The sequence below is a fragment of the Protomyctophum bolini genome (assembly GCF_963924005.1).
Source record: "Protomyctophum bolini genome assembly, chromosome: 5".
Lineage (NCBI taxonomy): Eukaryota > Metazoa > Chordata > Actinopteri > Myctophiformes > Myctophidae > Protomyctophum > Protomyctophum bolini.
The window spans coordinates 22,279,118-22,303,755 of NC_137866.1; the positions used below are offsets into that span (position 1 = coordinate 22,279,118).

Sequence of the window (24,638 nt, forward strand, 5' to 3'; positions counted from 1 at the left end):
ATAGGTGAGAGTAGGAACGAAGATTGCTCGGTAGACTGAGAGCTTTGTCTTCTGGCTCAACTCTCTTTTTGTCACAACAGTGATGGGCAATTGTGTTATCCACAGTACCAAGTTTCTTTTACACCCTCCAGTGATTGAGCCAGCACAAAAAGTTGATTGTAACATCATGAATATAAACTGTTTTAGAGTTATTTAACTTGATTTTGGTTTTTCAGTCAAGTGATTAGTCAAAATTACCTTGCTTATTTTACAGTTTTAACTTGTTTCACTAAGTTCTGGGAATATTGGATTTATCAAAAAAGAAATATTTGCAATAGCTGACGTCATTCAACCAAGGCATTCATAAATCACACAATGTGAAACAATCTGTTCAATTCTATGAAAATGCTTAATTCTGTGTGCAACAATGTTTCAAGCAGTGCAGATAAACTGAGATAATCTAAAGGTTTAATTATTGTAAACTACTGTATATTTGGATCTATACAAAGTGCTAAAACGAACGGTAAACTGAAGTCACCCAATTATTTTGTACTAGGCCTACTGGCTACTTAAGGAAAAAATAAATGTTGATATTACACTGACAGTTTTCACAGGTTAATAATTTCCTTCAAACTTCCTACTGGCGTTGCACAAGTTATAGGGCTTTGCATCCCAAAGTCATTGCCTAGAATCCTAGATGGACTGCAGGTTTTGAGGAACATCTGTTCATCTAGCCTCTGACCACTAGATGGCAGTACATGCAAACTCTACAGTACAGCTTTCTCAGATGAGCTGGCTTTCACAACTTGCAATGGTTTATGTTTCTCTGTTTAGGATTAGGGAGTTCAGTTTACATATCTATCGTGTGGCTGGTATGTATGATCAATGACCCTTTGAGGACTAATTTTCTGTTCTGAAAATGACTAAATAATACGCCTATAAACTGTTGTCTTGAAAGGTGCAGTCACAATTGTAGGAGAGTGAGTGCAGTGCTATTTTCTCTAATGAAAAAGGTGACTGACAGAGCCTGTCATAATTTTGGATTATGTCAACTGAAGAACAATGGGCATTCTCCAGCACAATGAACACTTTAAAGTTACCCCCCCACCCCCTTCTCTCTTTTTGACTGTACCACATCTGTTTGCTGTCTGTTCCCCTGGGCCAGCACTGTGTAATCTATTGCATTAGCTCACATTAGTGCATATCGCCCATGGGCCTTGGTAATCACAAACGCAAAATGAGCATTTCACTTAGCATCACCCTCATATTCCCTCACACTGTGGCAAACTCAGTTCAGATGCATGGCAGAGAACAGAGGCCGACTACACATTGTGACATGCGTCCTGTTATTCTCAATCCATGTCCAGAAAGATGCTCTCGTAAGATTTTCCGCTTATCAAAACTCGCTGCAAGGGTTTTATGTCAAGAACTCCCTTTAACAAGCAAAGATACAGTATGCATTTTCACACTGTTTATTTGGGTTATTTTCTAAGCTTGGGATCTCTGCTAATATTGATGTTCATATATATGAGTGAACATGAACAGTGTTTAGTCAAAACCTTTTCTATAGTCACCTGTAATCTTAATGTATTGTATTGTATTGTAGCCCATGCTGAGCAGTTTTGTGCGAGTAGATTCTTTAGCAAATTGTGATAGAGAGAATATCAATGTAACTTTTTAAATAATTTGTGACTAGGTATTTAACATTATCAATGATTAATGCAAAGTATTATCAGGGGGGGGGAACTACACATTTTATTTTCACAATAGACCTTGTGAAAGGTTCTTTCTTTTTTTTTTGCTTTGCATAAAGATTCACTTGAGCAGTCCGTAGTCATTGTTAGCACACAATTCAGTACACAAATGTCATTTTATGCTTGCATTGCCATGCATTCATCTGTTCAAAGTGCTTTAGTATAGAGGTTGTGGACAGACTCATTTCTGACTGATAGAAAACACAGATGTGTAGCTGCTTTAGAACTGTCAAACACAGCTTTGTGTCTTACCTCCCCCCTCACTCCTATAGTAAACTTCATGTTCCCCCCCCCCCCCCCCTTAAGTTATATTGTGTTCTTTCGGCACTCATAATTGTTGCCTCCAGATTGTCAACTTGAATGAATTAAGAATCGGGCCAGCAAAGCAGATACGGACAATTGTTGTATATCCTGTCAGAATTTTGAGGCAGAAAGTCTGTTGTGGCTGTGGCTGTGATTGCTCATCATCGTCACCCCATCCCTCTGAGGAAGAGGAGCAATGTAATGGTTCCCACAAAAACAGCCCCTGGCCTCAGGAAAGGGATTTGGGTGTCTGGAGACAACAGGGGCCATATGGAGCGGGCTGAGATAGCAAGGCACACGTACAGAATAATGGATGACGTGTCATGTTTCATGTTGCCGAGAAGCCATCAAGAGACTTGGTTTGGGGAAATCAAAAGACTTACATACAGCAAAAGCGACTGTTGGACCATTTAACATTTTCTTGCTCATTTTTCTATGATCCTTAGTGTTTGGACCTTTCATCATTGTAATAAGACAAGAAAAATATGTTGCTTATTTTTTCACTGTTTTCTTTCAGTTTTTGTTTTGTCAAAGTATTGTAATAAACATGGAAGAACAGGAGATACTGCTTAGTTAGGATATGTGTGCCTATGGGACCATAGTTTTAGTTTCCTACATTGTTCTCTTATTGATTTCAAACACATTCATTTATTTAGTTAGGTACGCATTATATTCATTTAGCTTATGATGTTTAACCAACCAGTTTGAAATATACTGTACATTGAAGTCGACACTATGAAAAACAAAGTACAAAAACAGGGTGGACAAAAACAGAAACTTTCTGCTTTTATGAAGGTGAAACATTTTTCACTCTGTGAAGTTCTTTATTTATTTATATTGCCAGGGGTGCATTGTCTACTTAGCCCCCTGCCCCCCACCCCCTTCCTCTATACTCTACCTGCATGTGGAATAAGCCAAGCACCTCACCTCTGTTTTTCTCCCAGTGTCAGAACTACACTTAAGTGCTGCTTCCGATACCCATGAGTAAGCCCCATAAAAGCTGCCCCATCGCCGCAGCGTTATTGTTTCTTGCGGATGATTGATTGATGGATGAGGGCTGACACTTCAATGAAGCCATTTCCACTGGCATCTCTATCCGATGATGTGCAGCGTATATTTTCCATCCACGCCTCATTGCTCGCCCGTGTCATTCCTGGAACTTCATTTACACCATGTTCCCTGAAGGACCTTTTTTAGCCCCATCTCCCTTTTTCTCCCTCTGACTGCTCTTTTTTTATCTCTTCTTTTTTTCTTTTCTCTCTCTTTTTTCTCCATGCCATAAAATAATGCTATTTCTTGTCGACTCTGGAGGGGCCCCCAGAATAATTTGCAGGGAATGATAAAACCAAAGGCATGGAGGGGGTTATTTACAGGAAGTGGAACACTGACAGGGTCCCACTGCTTCTTTTTCTTCACTCTCTGTCAGATGCCAGGTCCAAGCTGCAACAGGGCAAGGCTGTGATATACATTTGCACAGCACTCGACCTACACAAAACATGCACGCTCCATCATTTAACGTTATCTGTCAAATAGAATGTCTCTGCATTGTAGATTCTAGACGTCATATGAACGCTCAGAAAACATGCAAACGTATATTAGTTCAAATGATAGTGTGATCGAGGTGCCTTCTCTGAGACAATTTTGCCTGTTTTTTCGATCATACGGGGAGCAGATGGTAAGCAGGCAACAGTGCGGCAGGCTTTCTGGGATGACAGCCATGAGATTCCCCCTCAGGTGCCATTGGAGGCCCTTTAGAAGAGGAGAGTGATTGGTAGGACATGGCACCTCCTAAGCAACTGCTTTCTCCTAAGTTAGCACTCTCCAACAAGCTACCATAGATATACAGTGTGGCCTAGAAAATGATACATTGTCACGGTTTTTCTAGGCTTCCACCAGCCTTTTAGTCTCACCGGTATTGTTTTGTACTTTGGTCAGGGTATTTTAACAACACAGTCTATTTTCTGTAAATATTGATGCATTCCTGTCGTACAGTTTTCTGAAAGAAATAATTATTCAAGGTGTAGAATGCCCAGGAATAGAATTATCCAGGTGCCTGCTTGTGTTTTCGTCTCGCCGTACTTCACTGCAGCCTTTAGACTTTTTTTTTTTGCTAAGCTCAAACAATACATCACTGGGCTGAAATGGAACTGAAAAAGTTGTAGCGCTGCATATTGGCCCTATACACATTTGAAGAATTAAGGACAGACTCTGCATTCTGACAGTACGTGGCTTGAAATGTAGGCTTACAGTATAGTAGTATACTATACACGCAGAGGGGCCGAGAAAGCATAATGCACCGTTGGTCACGTGATGTACTGCAGTCACTGCTGTGGTGTATAGATATCTTGACCTCGCCTGTCACTGGATATTTTTGGTACATCAGAAAAGATGATTGTTTCCTTTAAAAAAAGATATTAGGATGCCTGTGTCTAAATGAGACTGACACGGGTCCCTGCGTCACTGATGGTTTCCACTTTGTTTTCTTCACGGTGGCTCGATAGGTAAGGGAATAGTGTCCCCCTGCCCAGCGTTTACACATTAGGCTGGTTTCCCGCCACAGAAACAGGAGCTGAGAGGTGATTGGCCCCCAGAGTGTATTTCCCCCCCATGTGTCTATATTGGCGTGTCATTCTTTATCAATAATCGCCTCGGAGAGAGAGTGCCGCTATCATTCTGGGGGGGATTGACCTCTGCAGTGTTATAAGAGTCCATGGGTGAGGGTCATCTGTTCCCTGCTGGTCTGGGTCCTATTAGGTCCTGACTGCCCAGCCATGGAGTGGAGCCACATGGGAGCCTTCCCTATAGCCCTGGCGGTATCACCACTCCACTAAACCCACCCCAGATCTGTCACTTCCCAAACCACATACCTGGTGGTGGTATAAGACAAACAGGGACCGGGTGCACATATCAGATGCATTAAAATTAAATACTATGCAGGATGGGATAGTGTCCTTTAAACTGCATTCAGCTGATGTAGGTCATGGGGGTGAGACATTTGGAGAGGGCCATTGTCAGAATCACTGCATATTTTGCATTTGATCTGAGTATCTGTAACTGATTTTGTTTCTCCTTTGTATACGGTCCCAAATGAATGCAATGTACAGACATGTGTAGATAAAAGCTGCGGAAGGCCGGGGTGAGGCAGTTACACCTCTATTTCACAAAGCAATAGCCCTCCTCCTCTAACGCAATGTGACACTGAATACTACACACAGAGAAACAAGTAACCTCAAATTGGGTTATTCCTCCTATACCTGCCAGTAATCCAGTTGATAAGCACTATACATGTAGATTTCTAGGGAGGAGGGAAATCAGATTACTCTGAGCTGAACTGGGATTTTCGGTCTTAAATTGGCTGACGTTCCTCGGGTCCCTCATTCTATCAGGATGAATGAGGAGAAATAAATGATTTGACTTTGCAACAGATAAATAGTCTGTGCAATAGCCTGTATCAACGTAAAGAAAACAATTCTGGAGCTATATCGGGGAAAGGAATAGCCTTTGAAAATATGATAAGCCACTGTTCACATTACAGTATATTAAAATTCAAAAATGTGAAATGAAAAAAAGAAATGGGCCTACAGTATAGACTATCTATGTAAGCATTGCCTCGGTTGATTATCTTGTAGGCTACAGCAGTTCCACATTGTCTCTCCTCTCAAAAGCAAAACAGGAAAGATTACGAATTTGTTAAAGGACCATACCGGTGGTCTGTGACATGTTTACCCCATTGACTGTGACTGTACACTTGACATTTTTACTGCTGACCATTTTCGAAGGCATACCATATGGTTTGTTTTATTTTCAAGGAAAGCCACTGGATTCAGTTCATTTTAGGGGTGCAAAGATTGATTTGCAGAGACTTGAAACGTGTATAGCCAAAAACGGTTGAATACAAATTCAAATACGCTCGTGACTTCTAAACCATGCAATGAAGTTTAGCCAACATTAAATGAATTATTCAGTTAAGTTCAGTACGGTTTTAATGACTGTAGAAAATATGTACCGTAAGATCTCAAAATGAAGCCATTATGTATGTGTAGCCGGCTGGAATTGCCTTTGGGGCCACCGTAGACTGGCTGCCCTGCCACTTCCTGGTTTTCAATCAGTGTTACTATTTAAAGGCCTTGTAGTCTACCAAACAATAGTCTGCTTGGTGGTTACATGGCTGTGGGTCCTGAGACCTGAGTCATACACTTATGCTGGTTTAATGCTGTTGCCAGGGTGAGTAAGGTGTTTCATGCCTATTGGTTTAATGAGGTTTATACTATCTGATAATTGTAAATAACTCTGCTGTTATAATTCAGGTTGATCATGTACCAAACATTGCTGTGGCGAGAGGGAGTGTCAAGTACAGACAACTGAAGGTACGCAAACAGACATTGTTGTTTAAGCCTACTTTGTGTTTGCTGGTGTAACTTAATTAAAGTGTTTGTTTTTATTTCATCCTGTAGATTGCCACTGCTGCTTTGTTTTAGTTTATTTTTAGTTTGAGTTCATATGTTTTTATTGCTTTTAGTATTTTGAGCCATTTCGTTTTGTTTTCTGTTATTGAGCTGCTTCCCTTTGTTAATTTGTTGTTTCCCCCCCCACATGGTGGCGAGTGTTGTATATGGATGCCGAAGAGAACCAATTGACGATTTAGCTGACTGGCCGTATGGGTTGCTACCACTGGGATCTCACGTTAGCCACGACTAAGGTTTGGCTGTGCACCTCTTTTCACGGTGTCGCTCCTGTTGTTTTCATGCATGCTCTTTGCTGTGCCTGTGCGTGTGGTTAGTATTATTAGTTTCTTAGTCTTTTATCGGTTAGTGTGTTTTCCAGCTGGTTAGCTCACCCTTCTTAGCTGTTTAACTATTTTGCCTATTGGCGCCAAATGTGACCTCGTCTCCCCTTTTATCAATAGTGTTGCACCTGTTTATTGGCTTTATAGTATACCTGCTTTTAAGAGATTGTTCGCCTTATATATATATATATATATGATATTAAATGTTTTGTATTCATACTCTTAAATGATTAATACATTTCCGTTTTGTGGAACAAAGTCTCAAGTCCTTATAACAAACTTGCATTGGTGGGGAACCCAGTTTACTGGTCCGTTTAATTCCTTGAACTATATCAAGGTGGCGTAGTCATACAAAAGTAAATCCTTTGGTACACTTGGTTACATATGTATTATGTATTTATTATGTAAACAGACAATGGCATGTACTGTACTGGTGCTTTAAATCAGCTGACTCCCTCAGAGGTGCTTGACGAGGCTCCACTGCTCCAGGGGTCCATAGCAAAATGAGGAACAGTTTAATTCCAGTATTAGTTTACCCACTAGAAGTCCATAGAATGAGATAAGATCCACTATTCAGATCATAGGGTTCTCTTGTCCCACTTACAGCATATGCATAGATTCAAATGTAGCTTTTAGCGAAGGTTCAAATGAGGAAGATCTCTGTTGTCATCTACAGCTTAAAGACCAGCATGTCTAGCCAATCTGCAGTCAGCCAATCAGGCCCATTCTGGGCGGGAACCCCTATTTGGTGTTTTAACTAAAAAGCATTATGTTATACTTTAGCTATTGAAAAATAGCAGACTTACAAGCTCGTAGCTATGAGCTTGTAGATCTGCTATTTTTGAAAAATCGTGAAAATGTGGCACAAATGGCCTGAGCCATGGCTCAGCGGTCCAGGCACCTTGGCTGGTATATTCCAGTCTGGCAGTGTGCCGCCGGTTCGACTCCCGATCCTGACGGCCTTTACTGCATGTCTTCCCCCCATCTCTCTCCCCATTTCCTGTCAGCCTACTGTCTGTCCCTCCATAAAAAATATAAAATAAAGGCGAAAGCCACAACAAAAAAAACCCATTTAAAATGCGGCACACATCTTTGAATATATATTCTTTCAGAAGACTTTTTTATTTTAGGTTTCAACGTCAGGTTTAAATCTAAAGCAGCCCACCTCCATCCCCAACTCCACCATGACCGTGTCCATCTAGTGTTGAGAAGGAAGGAGGTTCTTCTCCACTGCCACCACCAGCGTCTGTCTGCAAACTTTTATGCAATACAACTATTCATTTGCAACAACTTTCATTGAAATGGAGGTCTGTGGTCTAATACGTATACTGAGAACCAGCGCTTTAAGTGGTGGTTCTGTTAAAGGATAACCCATGCTAACTGCTACTTTTAGCAGGTCTTTACTTATTAACAGAATATAACTACATTACAATATAACAACGTTATATTACGTTATATTTCATGTTCATATGATGTCTGCAAACTCTGCAAGCGGGTTCAAATGTGTCCTAAGAATTGAAACTCAACTCCTAAATTATCTTTTCCCACTTTGTATGTATGAAATACAATAGCAGCGCCGTAAGAACACATTTCTGGCCCACAAACATTGGAATTCAAGGATTCATGTGGCCCTTACATCTGTGCATGTGACTTGCATGTAACATTTCAGTATGATTTATGTCCTGAACAGCATTTTCTTGCATTGCAAATAGCCAGACTCTCAGCCTCTCCTCTCCTGTTTTTTTGTATTTTCTGACGTGACACATGAATCCCCGGTGGCCCTGGAAATCAGACAACCCCAGGTGCAACACTAATATCCTCGCAGTATCCAAACATTTCCTTTAAAAGTAACTGGCACATTGGGACCCATAAATTAGAACCGAACGCTGCTCAAGATGTCTGGCTTCCAATAAGAACCGTACCCAGAGCAATAAACTTTGACATTGCTGCTTGAAAAATGCCTGCCCTTTTTCATTGTCAAGTGTTACAAATTGACGAAATGAGTTCATCGATGTTCCCTGGTCATTATCTCTCCGGTGGCACTTTGTTTTACAGACAGTGGGGAAAGGGGACAGTGCAGATTAGAGGCCCGTGGCACAGTTTATCAAACAAAATCTAATATCATCCATAAGAGAGGAATCTGGAAATCAATACTTCATTACTAAATTGTTAGTGGGGGATGAAGAGTAATTGTGTGAGTTCAGAGATGTGTCTCAGCGGGCCGGGGCATGGGAAGTTCAATGTCACCCGGGAAGTGATAACCCATTTTGGGCGGGAACCCCCTTTTGGTGTTTTGAGCATTATGTTACGCTTTAGCTACTAAAAATAGCAGATCTACAAGTTCATAGCGAACTATGAACTTGCAGGTCTGCTACTTCTGAAAAGTCGTGAAAATGTGGCGTAAATCTTTGAATATATATTCTTTCAGTGAGTGAATGTTTTTAACTCAAATCTTTGTTTCTGGGGGGGGAGACTGGGGAGTCCCTGGAACAACATATTTTCAGATGGGGGTCTGGGGCCAAATACGGATAATTCTGGGGGTCCTTGACATAAAAAAGGCTGAGTACCGCTGACATAGAAACATAGAAAACGTAAACGTTTTTTTATTTCGACGTTGGGCCTAAATAGGATAAGTAAAGGCACTGATGGGAAGAAACATCTCTGTAATGGGGGGGGGGGGGGAGGGTGCAGCGGCAGGGCAGAGGACCGAGCACGGAACAGACAATAGACACTGGTTTGCCATTGATTGGACTTCAGCAATAAAGACAGAAGGGTATAAAGAGAGGAGAGAGGAAAAAGGGAGGAGGAGAGAGAGACTATATGAGTTAGTTTCTCCTCTGAATTTACCCTTGTCTTGTCATCGTTTTTGTGCGTCCCGCATGCGCATGACTGTGGCAGTATATACCTTGTGATCTTTGGCATCATCGCAATCAATCCATGCTCAAAAATAATCTCTTAACAGACAGAGATAAATGAAATGATAGAGTAGTTTCTCCTCTCCATGAATGCACTATGCCCGGACATCATGGTCATTACTGACTGATGCTTCTGTTCCTTTCGGATGGCGTTGTGTTTGTTTTAAGACAACGGCAGTCGTCACCTCTTGCTGTTGTTTGGCCACAGACATATAGGTTGCGTACCTCACAGCAATGTCGTCTATTCCTCTGTCCGTTGGGTTTGTGGTCTTTTCAAACTCGTCTCCCTGCAATGTGTAGTCAAGATCTGTGTGTGTGTGCTGGGGTCAGATCATGTGTGTGTGTTGGGGTCAGAGACCTGGCACAGACTTATCACTTTAAAAGCTTGTGTCCTGTACTCTTCTGACCTGTTCCTAGGCCACGCTATGTGATCTGAGTTGCCTTTCATTTGGAGAATCGTGAACCAAAACCTTCCATTTGTGTTTGGTAGTTTCCAGTGAGAGTCGATGTCGTGCGGCCGGATGCAAAATGGGTGCCCTTTTCATTATCATCTGAATGGATAGAACCTGAGATATGGGCGGGACATTTTAAATTGTCGTGCTTTAAAACAACCTGGGTGAGATCATCTATGATCTATCTGTGCCTTTATGATTTCCTTTAACTCAGAAAGAGTAAAATGGCAGCTGTGGTGTAATTACCGGTAATATAATTTAATTTAGTTAATAAATATGTTCACTTTGCTGTATAGATGGGGTCGTGTACTTTTGTTAATTGCTCATGATCAGAATCAAATGTAAACGTCTGTGTGGATATATTATGGAATATTCTGTAGTATGTCAATACCTTTGCTCGGCTGTGTTTAACTACCACCACATTAACCCATTAAGACCTGAGACGATTCTATGCTTTCTAAATCAGTAGTTCTCACACTTTCAAGATATTTCAAAAATGTTCAAAAATAACAGATGTACGAGCTTGTAGATCTGGTATTTTTGAATGGCCAACGCTAAAATAAAAAAAAATACACAGATGCTTTCACGATTTTAATTCTCTTTTCATATTCAAAACACCTGCTCTCCATGAAATAGACTGCCCAGTGACCAGAAATCATGGTGAATTCTATTATCCCCATTGATTTGAAAGGGGGGTGCAAAGGGGGTTGAACTCAACATGAGGAGAGTATAGTCTTGTGACCTCCCGTGTGAGTTAGGCCTACTGGGTAAATAGTGTAAGCCCCCGCAAATTGTTCTGATGGATTGTCTTACTAATTAACAAAAACACCACCTTCGCTTACACATCAAAAACTAGCAGTGGGAGTGTTATAACAAGCTGCTAGAATCCAGATACTCCTGTTTCATAACATGTCTGAATGTTCAGCAAGTATACTGTTCCATTTTAAAAGAATCCTTCGCAGTGGCTGACAGAGAAAAACATTTTTTCCCCCCTTTTTTTTTAACACAGGCTTTGACGCTGGCGAAGTGAAGTTGACAGTCCAGTTACAGGGGCCGTTTGCTAATGATTTTTGAGCAGCCCCCAACTGAGTCCTAAATGTCTGCAATATCCATAAACAACTCTATACTGTCCAATTAGGCAGACAGAGATGTACTGGGCTGTCAGACAGATTTGCATGGCTAAGCACCTGAGATCCAGAGGATGATGAGGGGGATGGTTCACCGACCAGGGAGAGAATGTGCACAATGGATGACTTTCATTACAGCATTACCGCTTTACACTCACACACTCATCCAATTACCGCCTGGATTAATTGATCATCGTACCTTTTCTTTCCCCCTGCACCAAAACCAATTGCCGGTGTGGCGTTTTTCTCCTCTCCACCGACCACACTATACACACTGCTGCTTTCATTCTATCTCTGTCCCTTATACCTTTTCCTCTCACACGTTTACATGAAGAAAAGAAAAGAAAAGAAAAAGATTTAGGTGGAATGTTCAATGTCGTTATGCCTGATTTATGCTCCCTTTGTACGACGGTGTTGCACACCAAAATACCCGATCTCCAAGCCCACAGCGCAGTGGAATCCATGACACCATACAGTGAGATTGTAGATATTCTATTATGCGAGGCTTATAGAGACCGAGAGGAAGACTCATTGGACATACTCATATATACACCACTGTGAGAGGACAACCATTTCCAGGATCACATACGTTGGGAATAATTAGAATTTATACATGCTCGTCAACTCCAACCCCCTCCTTTCCTCTGCTCTAGACCCGTCACTGGTCAGAGAGGGGTTAGCGGAGCATGACTCATCCCTGAGTGCGTTTGATCAGAATGAATTATGCCTTTTAGATTCATTATGGCACTTTATTTCTCCTCTCTGTCCTCCTCCCTTGTCCATTCAGCAGTGGGAATGACATGTTCTAGACAGGGTACATATTTTATTATATGCATGCTGTCATGCCAAGCATAGTTAAGGATGTAAGAGGTATATGGCTAAAGTGTTTTGGGCCTGTAACTACCTAATAATCTTATATTCTGATCACTGTTTGCTATAATTTACCAACCACTTAATGCAGGTTGATATTGTAGGCCTAGTGTCAATTGTGTGAGAAAAAGTGGATTCTTTCAGGACTTTATGAACAGAATCTCCCTCTTGTCTCTGCGCTCCTCCATCTTGCCGATCTCTAACGCAAAGAGGGCTTCGAGGGCCGGGATGAGCCTGGGGATGAGGCCGAAGTCTCTAAACCGGATCCTCATGTGGTCGAAGGATATTCCCACTCGGGCATTGAAGTCCTCACTGAACAGAGGGACCTTGGCGTAGCGCCGGCTGAAGTGGTTCAACATGATGAACTCTGCCTTCATCTGCATGCCGATGGCCTGGGAGGTGGTGCTATGTCTCTTCTCCACAGCCTCCTCCTCCAGGCCGTCTTCCAGTGTCGCCTTGTGAATGAGCAACGTTGCATCCTTTCCCATGTGCACCAAGGCATCACAGGGCATGGTGTCCCCAGAAAACACCAGCTTCCAACCCGACTGGTGTGTGATGCTGCAGGCGTAGGAGCTCCAACCGTGACGCACCAGGCACGCCTGGACCTTTTCCAGGTTGTTTTTCTTCAGCAACGCTTGGATGATGGACTCTGTCTTATGGCTCACCTCTGCTCCTTCACACAAAGACTTGTTCGGGACAAAGTTGACATGGCTGAGAATCTCCTCACAGTGGTCGTGGTACTGGTTGAGCCAGGTCTTGATCTGGTTCGGGCCCATCAAGTATATGGGCCTGAAGGGCTTCCCTAGAGTCTCCAGCGCTCTTTTCCTCTGGTAGAGCAAGTTTGGCAGTCCCGTGTGATGGTCAGCGAGCATGTGTGAGATGAACACCGTTGACATGGCGGACAGAACTTGGTCCACGTTGTCCCCGTAGTGTCTGCACAGCTGACCGAATATCCCCTCACCACAGTCCAACATCAGCGACTGACTTTGGCTGATGTTGACTAATGTGCCGCTAACATTCCTCATTTTCGTTGGGACTTGGGATCCTGTTCCCAGGAAAACCACCTCTGGATAGCTCTCCGCTTGTCCAGACAGCAGTGCAGAGTCAGTGGAGCAGAACTGTCTGCACTCCTCCACTTCTCGCATAAAGTCTGGGACCTCTGCAGCTTCTTTCACAAATTCCTCTGTGTCACAAGAGGGGATCGCATCTCTTTGCCATTCCATCACAGGTCTGAACTGGAATTTCAACAGGCACTCGGCTCTGACGGTGGGGACGTGCATGTCGGCCTGGCTCTCCGTTGCTTTGTAAGGCTGCAGGTTTGGAAAGATTTCTGGGTGAATCATATTGAACTGGGCCTGAATCTTGTGGCTTCTGACGTTGTGGACAGTGCAGGTCTGCTCGTTGAGTAACAGATGCTCTGTGGTGGAGGGGAACCTCTCCATCCACTCCTTGTATTCATCCGTTTTCAAGATGGATTCCGGAGTCATGTGGACCACCAATGCAGCAGGGTCCTAACTCCCCCGGGTTTGGTAACTGCCTAGCTGCTGATCGTTGCAGATGGCTGTGAGAAACTCCTTAGAGGGACACTCAACAATGATGAAGGCTGGTCCCGGGTCAGTGGGAGTGCAGACCTGCTCGGGCCGGATCTCTTTCCCTTCGTAAATGACGCTTTTCCCATTCTTAAGCTGTTTAATGAGTAGGCTGATGGCTGCTGTGCCAACAGGCAGACCAAGCTTCTTTGCTTCAGGGACCAAAAAGTTTCCTTTCTTGGGGTGCAGCTTGCAAACAAATGCCACCACCAAGGATGCATCTCTGGTTGTTATGGGATTTCCACCTGGACTGCCAGACCTCCTGTCCGTGCAGCTGTTGGTATGAACATCCTGGTCTCCTGCCTTTGTCTGGGATGTGCTGTTCTGTGTCCTGGCTGAGAGGTTTGTGCCGCTGTCTGTCGACTGAGCAAATAAGGGCACTTGAAAGACCGTCATTGTGTCATCCGAGTATGGCTCTTCGGTATTCGGTCGAACCGATAGTTTGATGTCTTCCAGTGACCCCGAAAACACCTTGATGGCAGTCAGGTACTTCTCCAGCTGCGGGGGTCCAGAGAGCACACACTCTGGGACACCAGTGTCCTTCAGGGTCAGTATCATCCCTGATAAACCCCCAACATTCGGCCAGCTCATTCTGGTCAAGAAGATGTTATCCAGACGAGCAGCTTTCAACTTGTGTTCCTGCATGAGCTTCTGTGTGCCTTCACCGCAGTTGAACAGGTACCTGTTGAACTCTGAGAAGACATAGAGCGCTGCAGCGTTGGCCCTGCTCCCTGAAGACACCACCTGAAGGTGGACAGTGGACGGGCCATGATCGGGCCATGACCCACCACCAAGTCTCCTCTTCTCCTTGGTTTTGACATGCCGAAGACTAGTAGTAGTCTCTTTGATCTTCTTGCCTTTCTTTGAATTCATCATAGTTTTGTTGTCATTAGTCGCCATTGATCGTGAGAACAAACAGTTGAGAAAACGATGGTGATGATCACTGCTTGATCGAAGACTGATTGTTTTCACAACATGTAGCAACGCGTTCATAATGAACACCCTCACAAACACACTCAACAGGGTTTAGCCTTCAACAACAATATCACACACGACTTGCTCTCAAATGTCATCATCATCACCTATAAGCGATAAACAACTATTCTAATCTACTACACTGTGTGTGAACACTGTGTGCGAACAATTCATTTTTTTTTTTATTTTTTTTTTTTTTGTGGCTTACGCCTTTTATTGGTTTTTTGAAGGGACAGACAGTATAGGCTGACAGGAAACGGGAGAGAGATGGGGGAAGACATGCAGTAAAGGCCGTGTCGGGTTCGGGAGTCGAACCCGCGGCACACTGCGACTGGATTACCAGTCGGGTGCCCAGACGGTTACGCCACCGCCTGGGCTGTGCGAACAATTCTGACATCATTCTGACACAGTCATAATCAAAATTAACCATATACGGAATTCCAAATGCAGCTATACGCCCAAATATGGAGTTCGTCTAACCTCAATGTATCGTCATAAATGGTAAATGGTGCATTTATATAGCACCTTCAAGGCGCTTTACATCGATTGTGCTTTACATTCACCCATTCACATTCATTGATTGATTGATTGAAATATTTATTAAAAGTTTGCAGAATTACAGTACATTTCAAGCACAAACTCAATACAAAGACTGTTAACTGTGAGTGCACGACTAGACAAATAGACACTTCTATATAACAGAACAGGATTTCATCATAAAGGAGGGAAAAAGGGAAAAGAAATGTATACAGTGAGGGGGAAAAGGGGGGGGCGGTGGGGGGGATTCAGATATTACGGGGGCCAGTTTCGAATTGCAGCCGTCCGTAGGTGCCCTTTGAGAGCGGTTTTGAAGGAGTCAAGGGATTCACATGTCTTAATGACTGTTGGTAGGGCGTTCCACATTTTGGTGTCATAGGAAACCTGCAACGCACACAAAACATGCTCATCGGGAGCAATTAGGGGTTCAGATTCCTGCTCAAGGACACTTCGACACAAACTCAGGGGGACCCTGGGATCGAACTGCATGGGAACCTTCCGCGGTTCCCAACCGGCAACTCTAGGTACCCCCTGAGCCACTGCCCGCCCCACTGCCGTCATGGGCATGGCGTCAGGTGCAAGCAAGTCAGTCAGCTCCATATATGGCTACAAATGGGGGGCATGCCAATATTGATTACATCAGCGATCTCCATATATGGGCATAAAAGGTACACGGGCTGACAGATACAGAGATCTGATTGTCCAGAGCTACAGATCCCACCCATATGGTCGTATATGCATATGGGACCGACTGACTTCAAACTCAACAGTGCAGCGGCAAGGACTCGAGTATATAGTTCCGTTTAAAATGTATGAAGAAAACAAAATGCCATAATAACATATGCATTTAATTTATTAACAGTTTGCAGAATTACAGTACATTTCAAGTAAAATTCAATACAAAAACTGTTAACAGTGAGTGGACGACACCATAAAGCATTACACTTGTTTACAATATTGCCCACCATTTTCAATTCATCAAAACATTTAGAGACGTACGAATATATACAGTCAAAAGGAAATCATCATAGGAGGTAAAAAGGGGAAAAAAAAACATAATCAGTGAGGGGGAACAGGGGTGGGTGGGGGATTCAGATTTTACGGGGGCCAGTTTCGAATTGCAGCCGTCCGTAGGTGCCCTTTAAGAGCAGTTTTGAAGGAGTCAAGGGATTTGCATGTCTTAATGACTGTTGGTAGGGCGTTCCACATTTTGGTGGCATAGGAGCGAAATTAATTTAGTCCCTTGTTTGTACCGAATCTGGGTTGCACATGGTTTGTTGAACTCCCTCTGGTGTTGTTGGTGTGGACTTCGTTGACATTAAGGAAGTATTTAGACAGGTACAACTTCCAACTTTTATTTTTCATTACTGTCTTCAGCTCCACTCAGCTGATCAGATGTGCATGATGATCGAATGCTCAAGGGGAGCAGTTTAGGGGTTAAGTGTCTTGCTTACTCATAATCCGGGGCGGGCCGCGGAGGTGCAGCTGATGACCTTCTGATTACCAGACGGACTCTATACCCAATTTACCCACTAAAGCGATAGCCGCTTAAAAGGCTCCCTGCTGGCACCTTTTCTATCTAGCCAAAATCACTGCACAGACGATCTTCAAGGAGTATAGTTCACCAAAAAACTACTTATTTTATAAATGACACACCCCGAAGCCTTGAATTCATGGAGATTTTTCTCCTAAGACAATAATTTGATGATCTCCTATATTGGCCCGATTATCAAATTATTGGCTTAGGAATGCGACAAAAAGAAATAAATAAAATCTGCATGAATTCAAGGCTTTCATGGGGAATTCATGGGGTGTGCATGTACCAGTAATTGATAGAAAATAAGTGCTTTTTTGGGGGGTGAACTATACTCTACTTCTACTACTTCTTTAACTAATGGAATGTTAAGCACTCAGCGTGAAACTGTATCGAATTGACTATAAAACTATTTTATCCGTAAAGAACGTCTTTGGTTCCGACAAGCCAAAAACTTATTTTGAATAATGCTTGATTCGGTTCCACTTTGAATGCTGAATGTTCCATTAGTTAAGAAGAAGATCCTGTCTATTTAGTATGGAATATGGCATTTCTGACCAATCACACAGGATGCCATCTGTGGTGATTTGGGTTGAGAGATAATATTCTTAGAAGAACAAGAACTTCCAAAAAGAACTACGACAGGGGAATTGTGTTTGTTTGATCTCATGTCACGTGTTGTATGACCTTACCGGACGCCATTTCCGCAAGATGTATAGCTGCAGATTTGAGTCTGTAGGGCTAAAGGCTCATTGCCTGGGAGAGTGGTACAGTTTGTTTGCAACTGGACAATTTGAACGAACATTTACTGGAAGACTTCAAATGTAGCATCGTAAAACCGCTTTAATATGACAAAAAATCTAATTGAACTCATGCTGTTTAGTGTACACGAGTATGACAAGTGCTAATGGGATCATTTAAGATCATTTAAAATACAAACGAGTCTTCACTTCCTGTTCATTAATTACCGCTAATTATACGAACAGCTACCCTTGTCAGGGTAGAGCATTTGGTGCCTTTGAGTTGTGAACATCAGGTTTAAGCTGAGAGGTATCCTACGTAGTATATACCCTCCCTCCTTGATGACTGCATGAAAATGTGTAGCCCATACCAGATGATGTTATTTTCATGGTTATTACAACTTATTACATTTATTACCCCCCCCCCCCCTTAAGTGAATATCCATATTGGCTCTCAGGAAACCAATTTTTAAACACAGATGATGCAGTGATATTTGACATTACATGAGAATGAGTACAGAAAACGACTAGAGAGCATATTGCATCGCCTCATTTTTGCATATGTAATTGTTTTTTTCTTCTTCTTCGTCTAACAGAAAGGTTAGTAATCTACAGTATGATGCAAGCAAGCTGCTTGATTTCAGATCATGTCAAGTCTCCCTCTGTTAACATTTTCACCATAGTAAATAATGCTGATATTAAGCCAAAATGTGATCTCTGGAATAATTACCTTTACCAAGTGGTCAATCTAATTGTCTTTTTCTTCATTTTCTCTTTTTTTTCCTTTTCTTTTAAACTGTTGTTTTCTGACTCTGCTCAGAGCTTCATCAGTAATCAAGGGTTAATTTCACACCTCAGTGGATTGCCTGCCTTAATCTCTATTCAGTGTAATTAAATCTGTCCAATAAAGTGAGCTCTTTTCCTCTTTGTTCTCTCACATCTCCCACTTTCTTTTCTCTCTTTTTTTTTTATTGTTTTACACCCTTCACATCTCATCTCCTGAACTACGGGGCCATCCACTCTTGCTTGACAGGCAGAATCTATCCCTAAAATTAAAACATTCCTGACCTATCTGAGATGACAAGACACTAAGACAGTCAGAGAGAGAGAGAGAGAGAGAGAGAGTTTGCTCAGCTTAAGCTTGGTGCGACAGAGAAAGGAAAAGGAAGCTGACACATTCAGGGTTTTACTTTCGTTTTTCTCGTTTCAGCAGGGTGGAATGTGAAGATTTGACCCTGTCAATCAGGCCTAGTGACAAGTTTAATCACGGTGTGCCCTCTGCAAAATCGTGGCTAAATAGGAATGCAAATAATAGAGCGATGGGGCCCCTTATAAATGGTAATCAAGAAGACTAATCAACTGACAGGTCCACAGCTCTGGCTCCCTCAAGGAGTCACTCAAACAGTCTCTCTTCTTTCTACATTTTTAAAGCCCTCATCCACTTTTGTGACCACGTGTATACCGTGTCAAAACATTACGTTTTTCTCTTAAAACTCCACTTCCCTCCTATTCTTGGCTCCTTTACAGAAGTCTTCAGTTCTGACGCTTTTACACACATAACATTTCAATTGATCATGCATCTGGGTATTTGCTTTTCATCTTGTGCCCTGGTGTGTGGGAGAAGAAAGGTTTGATCTAAGCTTGATAATAGGTATCTTATACCTTTTCAGGAGAGACCTATACTGTAACTGCCTATCTCTAAACTGTGTAAAATGATGTCATGCCAATCCACTCCTCTGTGATCCACCTCAAAAGTCACTGGCTCCATGGGGACTTTGAAATGTTGATTCAGTCAGGTAGGACTATGGTGACTTCACTTTTCCACCTTTCAGAATTCAATTGATGTAAGTTTAATGTGCACTTCAAAGTTGTGAAGGTTGCCTCTCTCCCCCAATTGTCAAATATGTCAAAGCTAAATATGAAATTTTGCCCGGGCATGGCTGCATCAGGAGTCAGTGCGATCCTTTTTGAAGTCCATAGGCATCACAAAAGTTGGAACAAAGCACAACACATTGCCATGTTTTTTGCTTTTAGTTTAGTTTGGTTTTTAGTTTTGGGATTTCTTTGTTCAGCTTCACCCAATCAAACCAAGGAATGAACATGACAACAAGACTAACGCATTCTTTTCCCATTCTTTGTGGAACAGAAGTACGCTAAGGATGTTTACAGACATACTGTAGTACAGATTGGATTCGAGAAATATCCTTTGTATGCAGTACTCAGCCCTGTTATGTTCAAGAATCTATAATTCATTTGTATAGAAAGCCATATTCAAAAGGGGGTACATCAGATTTGCTTCAGCATAATTATACATGATTTCAGATGTTTTGGTATGTCATTGGAAATAGAGGGGGTTACGTACTGTAGGACATCAGCGGGATCTAACATCTTAAAGACTATCCTCTATGTTTGCTAATGACGGTTTACAGGCCAATTCTCAGGGGGCAGTCTGAGTGCTTCCAAGATATCCCATCTTCACAGGCAATCCACATAACTTAGTCTGGCAATGCCAGGGAGGTTTAAAGACACGCCAAGAGCATGAGTAAGAGTTGTGTCAGAAAATGGCACCACAGATAAATTCTCTTCATAAATCCTTTCCTTCCTTCCTTCCTTCCTTCCTCCCTCCCTCCCTCCCTCTCTCTCTCTCTCTCTCTCTCTCTCTCTCTATCTCTAATTGCACAAACACCAACATGGCACTTCAGAACGAAACACTAAGGTCATTTCGTCGCGTTGATGTCTGAGCTTAAGGCCATGTGATGAAATATGGTTTACACCAGGGGGGGGGAAGGAGGACATATTGTATTTGCTTATTGGGGGACTTGTGAGACTTCATCTCGCTAATGATACCTTTGACTTGTTATCTTTCAAGCTCACATGAACACCTCATCCCACAGAGCCACGTTGGAATGCTGTAGCGTTCCATTATAATGATGCATCATAGTGACCGTGATATTCAGCCTATAGTAAGTCCAGTAAGAGAGAGGGAGCGGCCGCTCCCGCCTAGCTCACCAAGATCAATATTCATACAATGGAGCAACAGATACCAGGCACCATTATGGGAGTTAACGCCTCATGGCAGACAGACAAACTGACATTCATTCAATCTGGCCATTGGGCCGAGCATGTATGGCAGCACGTGTCAAACGAATCACCATCCAATCCAACACATCATTTACTTTAGCTACCAATAGCTACCAATTAACACCAATATTGTTGTTGATCTATTCTACATAATTTGGCTTTAGAATACAGTATGTTTATTTGTCTCTTCTGGGGGTGGAAGGGGGGGGATATGGACAGATGTATATTGTCACTGTCAGACAGAAACCTTGTATCTCCATATGGAAATGGAAATGTTTTGAAAATATTTGCTTATGATGTGCAATATACAGTAGGGAAGTCATAAATGTAATAATAATTTGAGTTTGTGATGAAATAATAGCTATATTGTTGGAATCTAAATCCAATGCGGAGACCATTTGGCACCCTGCAGGCCATTCTGATGGTCTGGATGGTGGGCAATATGAGGTACGTAGGAAAGGAATATGAGGAGGAGAGTGATGCACAGTATTTATAGCCTCCAGATAACACTATGCTAGGAAATTGACAGGCCCACCTAATGATGTTCCTCAAAGTGGCATGGATGCAGACGAACGGACCTCTTCAAACGGGAGGCCAATCCCTGCTGACACAGGGGATAATAGCCCGGCATTGAGTCCATTGTCTGGCCACCCCACACCATGGCATTTGGAACTGAGCAGGCCCCTGTTCCTGTGGACAAATGATCCACACTCTGCCAGGGAATGTCAGCCATCACGCCTCTCAGTCACTCCATTCATATGAGAGATGATGGCAGAGGGCACTCTGTCTTAACCCTATTAGATTATGAATAATTAGCTTAGTTATGTGAAAGAGGAGTGAATGTCTCTCTTAAGTCTGTCTTGTCTGTCTTGTCTGTCTGTCTGTCTGTCTTTATCATTCTTCATATTTACTATTAGCATAATTAGTGAAATACACCATTTTCATACACACACCCACTGCTGCCATTTGGGACCTCTATTAAGCCTATGCAGTGATCCCGAGATGCTGTGATCTTATTTGATTCATCAACAAGACATTGGGTTGGCATGATTTATCTATGCCACTTACTTGTTTTCATTTTGCCTGGGGGCTGCTGCCAGCGTTGGGGCTCCTTTTTACAATGTGACAGCTCCATCTCAGGAGAAAAGACTCCCCCCCCCCCCCATGCAAAAACAGTGCATCAAAACAAATAAGGCCTGAGCTACTTAAGAGACGTGGCTGCGATCAGGACCCATCTTCACAACATGTCAACCGCATGATGCAAGAGCACGCACAGAAGTGCATCACTTCGATGCTTATAGGAGAGCTCACCATGTGACCTCTTAAACTGTGTTCTGCAATCCTGTGCCCTGAGACTTGATTTGAAGAAATCAAGAAAATCTAAATAGGATCCCAAAATTATAATTGTACTAATAATTTACATTATTCACATTACATTCATGCCTAATGTTTCAAATTCTATGTAAAAGAAGGAAAACGATACGCACATCCCAGTTTCAGAATACGGTTGCTGGACCCAAAAAATTACTGAATGAAGAACAAAGTGGAATGTCCGCACACGATATAGTTCTGCTGCCGGTCTTTTTTATTTCAACCTAAATACAAAAGAATCTTTCAAATTCCTCATCTCAGAGAAAGAAAGCTGAAATTTGTTGTAACCCCTCTACCGTCACCAGCATTCACTCACGCGCCCACCTAGTCCCTTCCCCTCCCCTGTTCCCCAAATCTACAGGCAGCAGGACGCTCGTGTACATTAAATAAGAACTGTCACCCTGGGCAACTTGCAGCAATGAAGCATTTATTCTGCCTCACATTTCCTGGCACTTAGAATTATTTCCTTCATGCCTGATAACCAAATTACAATATGGCAGGTCTCCCTGGAGCCACAAGGATTGTTAGTGCCAGCTCACAACATACTTTCAACTGATGTGGCATTTCATGTACAGCTGCCAATCAAAGCCAGCGGAAGGCAGAGATGTAAATGAGGGCGGGCACGACGGTGTTCAATTACTGCTCTGAGCTCTGCATAATCCCCTTTCCCACTGACTGACTGACAGCTTGCACATTCCTCCTCATCTCCAGCTTTCTCCCCTAATTTCACTACCTAGGTTTTGGCACAGATTGGGACATATCCTAGAATCAGCCCATTGGAGGGAATTTCTGTCATTACCATTTCAATTTGGAACGGAAAAAAAAGGGTGGCGGGAGGTCATTTTATCTGACATTTGATGGAATGTATGACATGGATATGGGCATTTGCAATGGAAATAAATTATCCCAAACAAAAGTATTGTACACAAAGCAAAAATGTAGCAATTTCAAAGACTCAAAAGACCGTGTATCATCTGGTTTCCTCAAATTGACACTTTTTTAGCCCTTGGGCCTACAACTTTGAGACAAAGGAAATGTCTCCATTATGAGTGGGGAGAGATCAGCACTAACCTCAAATACTCTGATCTTAAGAAGATCTGTGATACAGATGAGGTCACTTTTAATTCTTTCTGTCAGAAAACTAGACTGCCCTTCAGAATCCCTGTGTTACAGGTAAAGCCAGCAAGATTTCTTAAAGGACCACTTCACCACTTTTCAACCCTTCTTCATATAAGGTCCTCACTAATGTTCATGATGAAATGCCACAATTATGTTCTACTCTGTCTCATACGAAGTCTGTGGGCAGTTCAGAAACCTGTCCACCAGTGACATCATCAGTGGGGAAGCCAAGCTAATAGAAACTGCAGTCTTAAAAAACTGCAACAACTGCAGGCTTTCCATTCCTGAAAAGTTGCAATATGATACGATACAAACTTGTTAAAAAAATCGGCCTAACGATGATGTCACTAGTGGACAGGTTTCTGAACTGCCCACAGCCTTCTTGAAAAGACAAAGAAGGAGTGAGGGCCTATATGAAGATACGTTGAAAAGTGGTGAAGTGGTCCTTTAATGGACAATACCAGTGTCACAAAATGTCACTGTCCATTGTCAATATTGGCCACATAACACGTTTATGTTTTACACTATAGTGCACCGATTTGCGTGATGTTCGGACAAAATCTGAGTAATATATCCAAAAAGCGGGTTCTGCAAAAATCAGCCTCCTGGTATAACAGGCCAGTGTGAAGTTTCACGGCAATTGGAAACTATAAGGGAATTAATGATTTTGTTCAAAACGGATCACTCCTGTAAACTTTAGATGCAAATCTAAGCCAATCAGAATGGAATATGAAAAATATAGTTTCAACATTGGACTCAAACATGTCAAGGGGTATATTAACAAATGTACAAATACATAATATGGAAATACATAAATAAATACAACATTAACTCTCATAATATATTAAAACTCCTGTATACCACTAATGATTCTCCTACCTACATATTAGACTACAACAATATCCTTAGAAACTCTAAAAACACATTACAAACCCCCTCTGCTATTCTGACTTGGTCCAGCCCAATTTCACTGGCAAACAGAACAGTGCAACTTGGTAGGCTACATGTTAACATACTGTAGACATAGAAAGGTAGACGCCTCTTCCGGCTCTGGGCCAAATGCTCTCAAGGGAGGGCAAGCTTCCGCGTTGGTGCTTCACAGAGTGGATGTTCGGGTCTGACAAGTTCCGGAAAAGATGCGCTGTGATTGGTCAGTAGTCACTTGAGCGGTAGCGTCACATTGCGTGCCTTCCACACTTCCGTTCCAGCTTGTTCCGCCCTTCCGTCGACACATATGGCTCCAACGAACTGCAGTGACCAATGAGGCAACTATTTTTTGTAATGCATGTTAAAGCTTTCAATTATCACTTAGCATTACCCACGCATATTGCACCTCTCATACACAAGCTTGGTCTCTATTGCACTAATACTTGCACTTGCCAGATTATCAAACATTCTGTCTCCACAGGTGGAACTAGTTAACTGAGTGGCCAGCTGAGCTGGACAGTAAACAACTCAAAATGTTCAGTTAAATCAACAATCAAGTAATCAACAATAAAATTAATT

At 42.5% G+C, this 24,638-nt stretch overlaps 1 protein-coding gene across 1 annotated transcript; it reads right to left on the reverse strand.

Moving 5' to 3' along the window:
• Positions 1-12,326: 12,326 nt before the first annotated feature.
• LOC308315007 (zinc phosphodiesterase ELAC protein 2-like) lies at positions 12,327-14,882 on the reverse strand (the record flags this gene model as incomplete). The annotated part of the gene is given in 2 exon segments (XM_080762831.1): positions 12,327-13,697; positions 13,701-14,882. Coding segments are annotated over 2 exon segments (2,439 nt in total). The 5' UTR covers positions 14,769-14,882.
• Between the last annotated feature and the right edge of the window lie 9,756 nt (positions 14,883-24,638).